A 13,010-nucleotide genomic window follows, 5' to 3' on the forward strand; every position below is an offset into this window, starting at 1 on the left:
GACTCTGCCAGGCACACATATTTATTACATTTTAAATAATCAACGTATCATCCGACAGATCAAAAGCATTCATATTTAAGGCATTGTCCTTAACATGGAAGAAATAAAAGGTCTTCTCGGTATTAAAAAACACACCAACGTACACAAATATTCATGAGATACAAAATAAAAATAAACAGAAATAACAGTCCGTAATAAACTACACGAACAACACAAGAAGACGCAAACATGCGCAAACACAATAGAACATCTATTATTTTGGCCATCAGCTCCACAGATCTCTTTGTATAGCTGGTTACACAATATCCACAAAATGCTTTTCAACTGAACTTGATCAGTTTCTGCAATCAAAATAAACATACGTGTGGGCGGGAGTGTGTGCACACATACAGTACACACACACACACACACACACACAAACGTAATCTTTAAAAACAGGGGTCCTCAATGCTGATCCTGGAGAGTTGTGGGGTTTCCTGCGTTTGTTTTTGCCTAAAAAAATCAGCACCCAATTTAGACCCACGAGGCCTCTTTAATTGCTAAAGTACACCAACAGACCCAGAATCAGGGTGAAAGATCCCTGCTTTAAACATTGCACTAAATCCAACTGTCTCTATAATCATCTTTGTGGAGCCATCTTTGCAATAGCAGTGTTTTTATTTTGTGCCATCATAAGGTAATGTGCTTGGCTGGATTCTGTCAGAAAACGAACCCCCCACCCCCAAAAACATATTTGGGAAAAAACCTCATACAGAAACATGAATAATGGATTGCTCATATTCTGTATGGAATAAAAAGGCCAGGCTTGGGGTTCAGAGATGGAGTGGAGGGTCATGTGCTTTGGAATGGGAAGAATTGGTCCGGCCTGCATTCGCTGGAAGAGCCTGGGGTCAGGGGGGTGTCCAAACTGAGTGCGGAACGAGAACCTCCTGATTGGGCACCATGTCCTGTCCGTCACAGGACAGTCCTAGATGGACAGCACACCTGTCCCCCTTGGCCAGCGAGGACCACAGAGCTGAGAGGTTACTGGAAAGCGAGCCAAGCCGCGGCTGAGGTCAGCAGGCCTGTCCTCAGTGTAAGTGCTCAGAAAAGCCTGTTCCAGCAGTGCGGCAGTTAAGTGAGCCTGCTTTACAGCGTAACACCTCTGAAAAGCCTCTTCCAAAGTGTAAACATTGAGAGAGCCTGTTCCGTAGCGGAAATACGTAGAAGCAGCTCAGTGGTGACGCGAGTGGACCTAATCCTGCCCTGACCTGACAGAGAGGCAGTTTGAGCTAGGCAGAATCAGCTCAGGGGAATGTGCTTTTGCCCTCCTGCAGGAGGACAGTCTGATTGGCTGGGTTAGTCACCGTATATATATTTGCAAAGTCCCATGGGAAAAAAGTGCTATAGGAAACGTCTTTCTTTTCTGACATTGGTGTCATAACGGGCATTATTGCTCTGCACCAGTACTGCCACTGCTTCTCACCTGTACCAGGTGAGTTTAAAACAGAGCGAAAAAAAGGAGAAGGAGAGACTGTATGAAGAAGGGATAGAAGGTAAGAGGAACCAGGTGGAAGGATGGAAGGAGGGTGAGAAACCCAGTTAAGGCAGAGTTTTCTTGGGGTTCCTGCAGTATGGCGGGGTCACACATAGGTGGACCGCTCGGTCAGAGATTGCAACTGCTTCTCAATGATACAGCGAAATAATTTGTACCTGAAAAAAACAAGAGTGGAAGAGAGACAAGAGAGAGGTAAAGAAGAGAGAGAGAGAGAGAGAGAGAGAGAGAGAGAGAGAGAGCTTAGAACATTTGTAGGATCTAGTTTTACTGCTGCAGAATTAATTTTGTTTAATGTATGTCTCCCCCTGGTGGACAGAACATGGTTCTGCAACCCTGAGGTGACGTCAAACGCACTATGCCAGTCTTCAACTATGCCTAAAAACTGGTAGGAGCCCTGTATAGTTGTAAAAAAGGTTCCATATGCATTTGAAAATTCAATAAAATGAGTTTTTAAAAATCTTTTTGAGCACAAGTATAATCTCAAGTATAGTATCATGGTTCTGCTCCTAAAGATAAAACATTTTCCTGCACTTTCAAATGTAAGGTAATTTTCCCTGTTCCACAGTGAATATTGTGAGTGCTTGGTCGGGATTTCGTTATCGGTAGAGAGGGAATTACCGTTTTCTGAGCTTCTGTACCTCCCTGTCCTCCTCCTCCTTCAGTTTGGTGATGAAACTCCGCAACACCGGCATCTCAAACTTGATGTACTGCGCCACCTGTAGGCGAAGCAAAGCGTTACCATACTTAAGGAGTCACTCTGAGATCGAGAACAAGCAAAACAGACAGAGACATTGAACCAGATCACCCATGTGTTCTGAGGAAGTGCGGAGAAAGGTTTCATGATTACATGATCTCAGGGTCACTGGGTCACATGGTCCAAGAATCACATCTCAGACTCTACACAGGGTTTTTGTCAGTCCAAACTTAGAGCACAATATTAACCCTTTAACTAAAGGAATCCACACAAATGCCCCCTCGTTGTATTTAAATGACTTTTATATATTCACTCAGTAATGCTTGCACCATCCTTTTTCACTGGTGTTACTTATCTTGTGACTTGGTATTACTTGGTATCTTGTGACTACATAAAAGGTTTTTCATAATTTTACTTCGCAGTTCAAACTGCACAAACCATGTCTCATTTTGTTTTACAGGTGTTTGTTTTTTTTGTGTAATTTCGCCTACAGCGTGCTTGAATAAACACCAAGGCGGCCCATCTAAGGCAGTTCAGTGCAGGACAGACCCTGCTATAGACCCACTAGAAACCCAGCTCTGAATTCTTAACATTCTAATTTGAATTTGTGACAATACTGCAGCAGTGGACATCCTGTACTGTTAGCACAGGAAACTCCTACTACCAGCTGGAACTTCCTGTAAATACGAAGCAGACGGGCTGGAAGACAGGTAGGGGATTGAATATCTGGGGATCGAAAGGGTCAAATGGAAATGAGGTCACATGGCCCCAGGTCACACGGTCTCAGGTCACATGGTCCCAGGTCACATGGTCTCGGGGTTAAAGTGGGTAAAAGAGTCTTACGTCGTAGGTGACCTCCTCTCCCAAGTCCTCCTCCATGAGGAAGACCTTGCAGACCTGCTCGCACGGGCCCTGGAGCACACGGATCGCCAGGGGATGATCGCTGCGTTTCAGCTTCGCTCGCTCTGGGAGAAACACACACACACACACACAGTCACGCTCAATTACACACTGCTAAACACACGCATACACACACAATCACGCTCAATTACACACTGCTAAACACACGCATACACACACACACACGTACACACACATACTGCTAACACACACACAACCACGCTCAGTTACACACTGCTAAACACACACATACACACACACACACACACAATCACGCTCAGTTACACACTGCTAAACACACGCATACACACACACACACGTACACACACATACTGCTAAACACACACACAATCACGCTCAGTTACACACTGCTAAACACACACACAATCACGCTCAGTTACACACTGCTAAACACACACACAATCATGCTGTTATACACTGCTCAACACACGCATACACACACACACGTACACACACATACACACACACAATCACGCTGTTATACACTGCTAAACACATGCATATATACACGCACACATACACACACACACACGTACATACACACACATACTGCTAACACACACACAACCATGCTCAGTTACACACTGATAAACACACGCATACACACACACACACGTACACACACATACTGCTAACACACACACAATCACCCTCAGTTACACACTGCTAAACACACACACAATCATGCTGTTATAAACTGCTCAACACACGCATACACACACACACACACACACACACACGTACACACACATACTGCTAACACACACACAATCACGCTCAGTTACACACTGCTAAACACACACATACACACACACGTACATACACACACATACTGCTAACACACACACAATCACGCTCAGTTACACACTGCTAAACACACACATACATACACACACACACACAGAATTACAAGCCGCTATAAACAAACACACACAATCACGCTGTTATACACTGCTAAACACACACATACATACACACACACATACACACACATACTGCTAACACACACGTACATACAGTATTACAAGCCGCTATAAACAAATACACACAAACAAACACACAGTAATACACACATACACAGACATAAACACACACATACATGCAGTGTTACAAACTGCAGTGTAAAAACGCACACACACACACACACACACACACACACACGTGCACACACTCACACGCTGCGCGCAGATGCGGGCAGCAGGCACTGACCGCCACTGGTGTGCACGAGGTACAAGGCGAAGTCGTCCGGGCTGTTCTCGATCTTAAATTTGCTGAGCAGCACGCGCAGGACCTGAGGGGTCGTCATACAGCTGTTGATACGGACGTTCGTCAGAGTGCCGTACGCAGGGGTGAACACTGCTGTCTGAGAGAGAGAGGGAGAGAGGGAGAGAGAGAGAGCGAGGGAGTGCCAGAGAGAGGGAGAGAGAGAGAGGGAGAGAGAGGGAGAGGAGAGAGAGAGAGGGAGAGAGAGGGGAGAGAGAGAGAGAGAGAGGGAGAGAGAGGAGGAGAGAGAGAGAGAGAGGGAGAGAGGGAGAGAGAGAGGGAGAGGGGGAGAGAGAGGGAGAGAGAGTTTCATGATACTATTCATCGTCTTATGATTTTGATTTAAAAAAATTACTTGCTTTGTGCTACAATAAAAAATGAATGATTCTAGGGAGAAAATGAGAGGGGGAGAGACAGAGAGGGACCAGACCTCTGCAGTTATCACAGTGAAATGTGCACTGCTGTAAACCTCAGGGTGCATCCTGCTGTTCCAAGCTGAATAGTGCAGTGCATTCACACACACACACATGCGCATCCTGTGCTGTTACCTTGTGGTTGTAGTAGTGGCCGTTGATGGAGAATCGATGGCGTCTGATTCGCCGCTGGTCGCTAGGCGATCGCCGGGGGCCCCGCCTCCACACCCCCGCGTCACTTTTAGTCCTCAGGAGCTGTGGGGACTCTTCCTCTCCTTCCCCAGACAGACAAAGGAGCAGACAGACAGTCAGTCAGTCAGTCAGTCAGTCAGTGTGTGCGTGAGTGCGTTCTTCACAGGCGGAATCAATAAGATGACTGCAACACTGCAACAGAATACTAACAGTGTTCCAGGTTGAACAAATGTGTAAAAACTCCCTAAATATCCCGTTTGGAACATAGCATTTATGGTTGAAATATGGGACATCCCAAATAATATGAGATGGTCGGCAACAGAGATGGATACACGGGGTATAAAAAGCTGCTTCTCAAGTACAGCCCAAAAAACAACTTGCCAGCCAACTGATCTGCACCTGCCTCTGAGCGCAACGAAAACGCCCTTACTCTGACCTGTCTCTGCTTCCTTCTTCACAGCGCTGTTGTTCGATTGGCCCTCTGGCTCTGTCACCTCGACAGAAGGCGGGGCTTGCTGGGAACCCTCTTTACTGTGGATGGGGAGAGAGATTTATTTAAGCTCATTGTGATCCTCACCATCATAATAGCTAATGATTATGTCTCACGATCATTAGTTAAATAAATACTGTTGTATACAGCATACTCATAGCATGATACACTTTGTGCATTTCTGTATTTCATTCCAAAAAAAAAGCTTATTGAACTGGAACTGAGAGGGGGTCCTGATGGTTATCAATTTTCCCTTGAAAGTAGAACAGCTTTGTTTGCCTATGCCTGTTTATAAGTCGCATAATAGTAGGAATATATGAACCATTTCATATTTGTATATGACTGCTTTGTAACACTTTTGCTCTGCTAATAAAGCACCATTAAATTGAACTGAACAGAACAAGTGAAAGACGGAAGAGAAAGAGGGGTGGTGGGATTGAAAGCTGCCGAAGGTAACATGAATACACAGATATTCACACCTCACACTTGTCCTGTTTACTATAAAAGATAAAACAACGAGATTCATCAGTTTCAGCATACTGCCTTCAACATACTTTATCTTTGTCTGTTTATACTCTACCATCTCTATTTACCCTGTAAACAGTAAAGTCATTCAGGCACTTCATTAATGTAATGTCAATCTTGATTTATTTTACTCACTCAGAATTTTTCTGGACCCACCTGATACCTGCACAAACAGATCCATAAATACAGCTTTTATGCACACACTGGTACATATTGAGCAAAGGGAACAGAGGAGGCCAGGAGTTCTGTGGGTTCTTTGCACAGTGCTGCTGTTTATGCACAGCTTGCCTTTTGCCCGCGGTTCAACCCCGTCTCAGCACTTCCTGTGTACCGATTACAAGCCAACTTCCCCATTTGAACCTTGACCTCTGACCTCTGAGCCTCCAGATTGCAGCCCGAGTGCCAGGATGTGGAGGCGGGAGGCGGTCTGATTCGCTCCTTGTCGTCCTGCATCTGAAGCCTGATTGGTCGTCGCAGGCCCCAGGAGATGTTGAGCAGCCCCTCCACGATCAGCTCGTCCTCCTCCTGCGTGGGCCGGGGCGAGACACAACACAACACTGCACACAAGACTGCTGCACGACCACAGTCATGCACCACACCAAAATAGGAATAAATCAGTTCCGCCATTTTAAGGTTCCATGGTCAAATCATTTTATCCTCACTAGTTTCAGTTTGTAAGGTTAATGGGGTAAATATTGTTAATAAATAGCATAATTTAGCATATACAAAGTTATTTTTAGAACTTAATTTTATCAATAACATTATAATTACTGCTACTTTTAGTCTTACAAATAAAGAGAGTGAGAGAGACAGAGAAAATGTGACAGATTTTATTGAATCACTTGTTCATTTATCCTCCATTTTGTTTTTCTACTTAATGGCTGTGTGTCATGTCTGTACATGTATCTGTGCTTTGGTATATACAAGATCTCTTACGTCGTGCCGATTTGAATTTGGAAAAAAAAAAGTGAATATGAGAAAGAGAGAGTGGGAGAAAGCATGAGAGAGAGAAAGAGAGGGAATGAGGGAGGGAGGAAGAGAGAGAATACACCATGCAATAAAGAAAGCGAGGGAACACTGTACGAAGAGAAGCATGGGTCTCACCTCCCTGTGTCGGAGCTGGAGCGCCTGTCCCTCATAGTACAGGTTGTAGGTTTTCAGGTGTGACAGCAGAACGCTCCTGCAACAGACAGCGCAACCACCGCCTCATCAGTCCTGACAGGACCTAGCCTGCAGAAGTGAGCCGGCCCCACAGAACCCACAGTACTGGCTCCAAAACCACACTGAAAAGCCCCAAACGCCTTTAGCAACAGGCCTCGCTTGGCGCTTCGGACAAGTGCTTAAGCACTAATACTGAGCGCGACAGCAGCAGACGAGGCTCCTCTGGTCAGCTCGTCCAACGACCTGTGGCAGGATGGACTTCTGGTGGGAGGTGACGGACGGTAAGGGTCGGTAAATTAACTTACCGTATATACACCGTCCATCAGCGGCCATTTTAAAACATTGCAGCTGCTGCGTGCACTGTACTTGCGGGTGGGCGTGTGAGGCTATTTTTTACACATTAAAGACATTTTAATAACATCTGAATGTATATTAGGCTTTATTTTAAAGGAGGGGTCAGGGTTGCAGAATATTTATTCCCACATAAAATGAGATAAGGAGGAGTCATGGGCCAGAAGCCTGGTAACTGTCACGGTCCGGCAGGTGGTGGGGAGGGTTGCCAGTTTGGTGCCCAGGTGGGTAGCCAGGTTGGTTGCCAGGTTGGTCGCCGGGTTGGTGTCTTACTTGCTGACGAATCTGTCCTCCCCGATCTGAACGGAGTCCTGTCCGTCAGCCATCCTCGCTCAGCGGAAGCAGCATGGGCGGGGCTGCGGGAGAGGAGGGGCGGGAACAAAGCCCGGGCTGATTAACCAATAGCAGAGCGGGCGGAGCTCAAAGACAAAGGCAGGCTCAGAGAGCGGGGAGGTGCAGCACTTACCGCAGAAATGGGGTCTTATGATGCCCCGTGACTCCTGGGATAGACAAACCCAACATGGACAAACACACATTGATCCACACACCGCACAAACACTCTCACAAACACTCACACACACACAGAGCAGACATCTCACATGACCACAGTTACGAGTGCACAAAATGACTGCACCAACTCAGAAAGCCTGTTAATAACACAGTAAGTAATGCAAAAATAAACTAACACACAAGCATGCATGTACACGCGCGCGCGCACACACACACACACACACACTTCCATAACTCTGCACACACAATAAAAAAACAGAAAGTTTAGAGCAGGGAACAGGCCATTTATCCCATCTTGACTCAATACTGGCCACAGTCTGGAGCGCATCAAACCACTGTGCCGAGCCTGGTCTGGAACAATAGCCTCTGCTCTGCTTTCCCTGATAGAACCGGCTAGCTGTTCCACGCATTCACAAACCTCTCTCTCTCACAAACACACTGGCCCCACATCACTCTGTTCTTTCCCTTATCAGGACACCGCATCCAGTTATTTCAGGGAGATGATGCACAGCTTGTATCTTTATAAGGGGATGATATGCATATACGGATGTTCACTGAAGCAATGCAGATTAAGGACCTTACTCAAGGGTACAACAGCAGGACCCCCCCCCCCCCTCACCCCAACCAACCCCCACCCTTCTGCCTCCCTCAGCACAAACCCTTGGGTTCCAGACACCCCCCTGCCCTCCACACCACCAGCCCCGGATACAAATTCATATTTCAAATACATTTAACTCTTTAAATGCTGGCACAATGAGAACACGCTATCGCAGACCCTTGAGATTTTCAACTGAAACGTGTTACTAACCACCACACACAATTGCGTGATTGAAGAGTGTTCTGAATATTGGTGAAAACAGACCTCAGTATTGTGCGGGAATCATACTGGTTACATCATTCTGAGCGCAGTTGATTGATCCAGGTTTGCGCAGCACACCGGCACGATGTTAACCCGCTAACCCGCTAACCCTAACCGCGCGGCTGCAGCGTCGGGGGAGAGCGGACGAACGACTGCGTGCCTGAGGCTGCGGTCCTGCTGGACACGCATCCTGCAGTACCTCTGGAGCTCCGCTGGACTGCTGCCTGTACGCCACGCTCAGCTACCGTTCAGTTCAGCAAGTTTGGGGCCGTCTGGGTAGTGTAGAGGTATAAGCACTCGTCTACCACCGCAGAGACCAGGGTTCAATCCCTGGCAGCGGTACTTCCGTACTGCTTGGTCAGACGTTCCTACGAACACAGTTGGCAGTGTTCGTGGGAGGGAAGCCGGTGAGGGTATGGGTCCCGATCGTTGCATTAGCGACTCCTACTGGTTGGTTGGGGCGCCTGTTAAGCGGGAAGGGGATCTGGGGGAGATAGCGTGAACCTCCACACGCGTTACGCTCTCCCAGTGAAACTCCTCGCTGTCAGGTGAAAAGAAGCGGTTGGTGACTCAAAGTATCCAACCAGCATGGAGGAGGCATGTGGTAGTCTACAACTTCCCCAGACGGACAGAGGATAGCGCATTGACCAGGACTGTGGCTGGTTCACACGGGGAATTGGTATAATGACTAAATTGGGGAAAAAATGGGGGAAAAATGGCAACAAAAAAAAAATCTGCTAATTTGACTATGTCTCTTTACAATACTGATCCTCTGCAACAGGAAATACTGTCACTTACCAATTACATCACATCCTGCCACAGGTTATAAGCCGCCAGTGTGAAAGGCTACAACTAAGACAGATCCATGTATCCACCACACTCCACGAGCCACAGACATGTTATGGTGAAGTGCCACTGCCGTGCTTATTTCAGCTGTGCTTTGATTGGTCTCTTTTCAGAACTGCTCCTCTACAACAGGAATCTCCACCCCCCTACCAACGACATCACATCCTGTTGAAAGACACAGGATGCTGGTGAGAAATGCTAAGACAGCCACACCTACGTTCATAAGCTCACCAAAGGTCAAGTTAAATCGGAGTGTGATGTCATGGGTTAAAAAAAGGTCAAAGGGTCAAAAAATCAGTTAAATCAGAACACAGCAACCGTTTCTGTCAACTCACTCCCTTTTCGATAGTATAGAGAGAGGGGGAGGGAATGGAAGAGATGAGAGAGAGGGGAAGAGAAAGGTCCTTCTGGGGGATCCTCCCCTCCCCCTCCCAGTGAGGCTCTTCCTTTTTGGCTGGGCTCACACGGGAAGTGAAGGCTATTCTCTCATCATCACACAGACTTCCCCCTCGCAGACTCTTACAAACATAAACACTGCAGGCCCCCCATACGCACACCGGCTTAAATGCACACAGAGGCACTGACACACACAATATATGTACATACAGGTATGTGAATACACACACAACTGTACCTATAACACACAGAGGCATAAACACCAGCATGTGCAAACACAGAGGCACACACACACACACACACACACATACATACACACACTCACACACACAAAGCCACATGGACACACAAAAACACAAAAGTGTGAAAACGTAGAGGTACTGTAAACAGTCACATTTCAACACACTCCTCACACAGAGTCAGAACTCAGAACGCATTGTCCACGGCACTATGAAATATTAAACCTCCATCAAAACCATCGCACGCTTCCGTTCTATGAATATTTCAGCACCTGTGTCAGGTCCCGTCAGGCACGTGCTCCACGAGGCTGCAGTTTAACCCTTTATCGCCCGCAGTCTCCCGTCCCCCATAATGCAGGAGGCCATCCGTGGGTCACAGGAATAGGGACTTCTCCATTCCAGTTCAGTCCAGGAAATGAATTTAAAGTGAATCCGTTAGTTGAGAATTCCACATAGACGATTTGGGGAATTTTTCCAATTTCCCAAAAGGTTCTATGTGAAATTCTCAATGCATGAATTCAGTTTAAATTAATTTCCTGGATCGAAGGAACGGACCCAAACTCTGCTTGGATAATGAGGGGTTTGAGCCTCACTTCTTTGAAACAGGCCCTGATAAAGCACAGATTCGGGGTCATTAAGCGTGGTCTGGAAGTATATATATGACACTGCTGTTTCAGAAAGTCTGGTATGCAGCGTGGTTCTGCTAGCTTCATATGGCCTTCATAACGCATACATACACAGACACTTTCATATTCAAGGTGCTAACAATTTAATAAAAAGTTAGTTAACACAAAGTTTTTTTTCCAAAATCATGTTCACAGTCGCAGTGTGGAGTGACATGAAATTTCCCATGCATGGTTTCATATTTTTTCAAAAGCATGTGCTAAATCGCTCTACATTGGCAGGCACGAAGTACTGCAGGTGTTTATGAATGCTATTGGTCAGTGACTGGCTGGGGCATGGTGGAGGCGGGGCTTGCTCTGGGCCCTATGTCTGGGAATTTTCAGAGACTCCGTATTATCTGCAGACTCTAACCTTGGCATAGGTTCGGCTCCCTGGCTGAGATTAGACACGGCTAGTACGTGTGAGTCTCTGTGGATAAACCAAACTTCAGCTGAACCTCTGAGTTATGGCATAACACACACACACACAGACACACACACACACACACACTCACCGACACACACATTACCTCAGCTCTGAAACTCTGAATCAGATAACACATGCACAGACCCAGACACACAATGCAGCCAAATATGAATTAAAGTGCACACACTACATTCAAAAACAGTCTACATTCTGCCAGACTGTTCAAAACAGAGAGAGAGAGAGAGAGAGAGAGAGAGAAAGAAAGTTGGGCAGTAGGGGTTTTCATACACTGGAGACACATTAATTATGAACACAGACAAACTACTAATATAGCCAAAGTAAAAATACTAGCGCTCTCTCTCTCTCACTCACTCTCTCACTTGTGCATCCAGTAATTGCTAGGAGGAAGTTTAAAGTCTGACAAAAATCTGACCAGCAGGCTTTCTGCAGTTTTCCATCTGAAACAGGAGACACTGGAGGAGTTTACTGGAACCCACCCCAGAAACAGGAAAGAGCTTTCACCGGGGGTATCGCTGCAGCATGTCGCCCAATCAGAGAGCACCATGGGATTCTTCTACCTCCCTGTGGACCTGGCCTCTGCCCTCTCCTTTCACCCTCCTCTCCCTCATGCTCTCTCTATCACTCCCTCCAACTGTACTCCCCAACTTCTGCCTTCTGCCTTCTGTCTTTCACCCCTCTTCCACTCTCATCCGCAGTTTCTTTCTCTGACATTACATTACCGGCAATGAGCAGATGTTCTAAATCCGCAGCAACTAACACAACCTTTTACATAGAATCCGTTTCTACAGTTATTTACTACAGTTATTTTTCTTACTGAAGCAGACTCAATTTATTTTAAGGACAGTTTCCTCTTTATCTCCTTCCATCTGACCTATTCATTTCCTGTAGCTGAATGCTGATCATATCTTCCTCTCTCTCTCAATTTGGCCCCCTCCTCATTCTCAGTACAGTACACTACACTGTACAGTCCCCTCCATTGATTTCTCTCAAATGTCTGTCTCTTTACCAGGTGTGAATGATTATGACAAGATGTCAGCTTGGCAGAAGCCTCTCTGGGCTAATTTACATGCACTAATACTTCTTCAATTCTTTGCAAAAAAAAAATTGCATTTATATTAGGTGCTTTGACAATATGAGGAACACACACACACAAGCCATTAAGAGTAGTGCAGAATATGGGGGGGGGGGGGGGGGGGGGGTTCCAAATGGTGGAGCTGGTGGGGTAATATAATGGTTAGGGAACTGGGCTTGTAACTCAGATGTTGCAGGTTCCCTTTGAACAAGGTAGGCTACTTTGCCTGAAATGCTTAAGTAGCCTATATAACTAGGGCATATATATAACTATACATAACCAATAAGATGGACATCAAAGTGAACAGTACTAGCACCACCATTGACTGAGAGAGGGGCAACCTACCGTGTACAACACTGACCTCTCCAAAACCAACCAAACCCTCCAAGAAAAATAACCATAGCCTCTTTCCTGAACTCTCTCTTTCTTCT

The 13,010-nt window shown here is 46.3% G+C and overlaps 1 protein-coding gene across 3 annotated transcripts in view; it reads right to left on the minus strand.

The window, feature by feature from the left end:
- The window catches only part of LOC135238785 (ras association domain-containing protein 2-like), a 21,572-nt gene continuing 8,562 nt past the window's right edge, over nucleotides 1-13,010 (minus strand). For 2 of the 3 annotated variants that reach the window (XM_064306829.1, XM_064306828.1), the window contains exons 2-10: nucleotides 7,821-7,903; nucleotides 7,140-7,215; nucleotides 6,409-6,560; nucleotides 5,457-5,551; nucleotides 4,964-5,103; nucleotides 4,362-4,515; nucleotides 3,075-3,196; nucleotides 2,156-2,253; nucleotides 1-1,692 (exon numbers count right to left, since the gene is read on the minus strand). In XM_064306829.1, coding sequence (XP_064162899.1) covers nucleotides 1,623-1,692; nucleotides 2,156-2,253; nucleotides 3,075-3,196; nucleotides 4,362-4,515; nucleotides 4,964-5,103; nucleotides 5,457-5,551; nucleotides 6,409-6,560; nucleotides 7,140-7,215; nucleotides 7,821-7,873 — 960 coding nt within the window. In that variant the 5' untranslated portion in view covers nucleotides 7,874-7,903 and the 3' untranslated portion in view covers nucleotides 1-1,622. Of the gene's footprint in view, nucleotides 1,693-2,155; nucleotides 2,254-3,074; nucleotides 3,197-4,361; nucleotides 4,516-4,963; nucleotides 5,104-5,456; nucleotides 5,552-6,408; nucleotides 6,561-7,139; nucleotides 7,216-7,820; nucleotides 7,904-8,013; nucleotides 8,651-13,010 lie in introns of those variants that run through there. The other variant, XM_064306830.1, reaches the window with a different exon arrangement.

The sequence above is a fragment of the Anguilla rostrata genome, chromosome 14 (assembly GCF_018555375.3).
Source record: "Anguilla rostrata isolate EN2019 chromosome 14, ASM1855537v3, whole genome shotgun sequence".
NCBI lineage: Eukaryota > Metazoa > Chordata > Actinopteri > Anguilliformes > Anguillidae > Anguilla > Anguilla rostrata.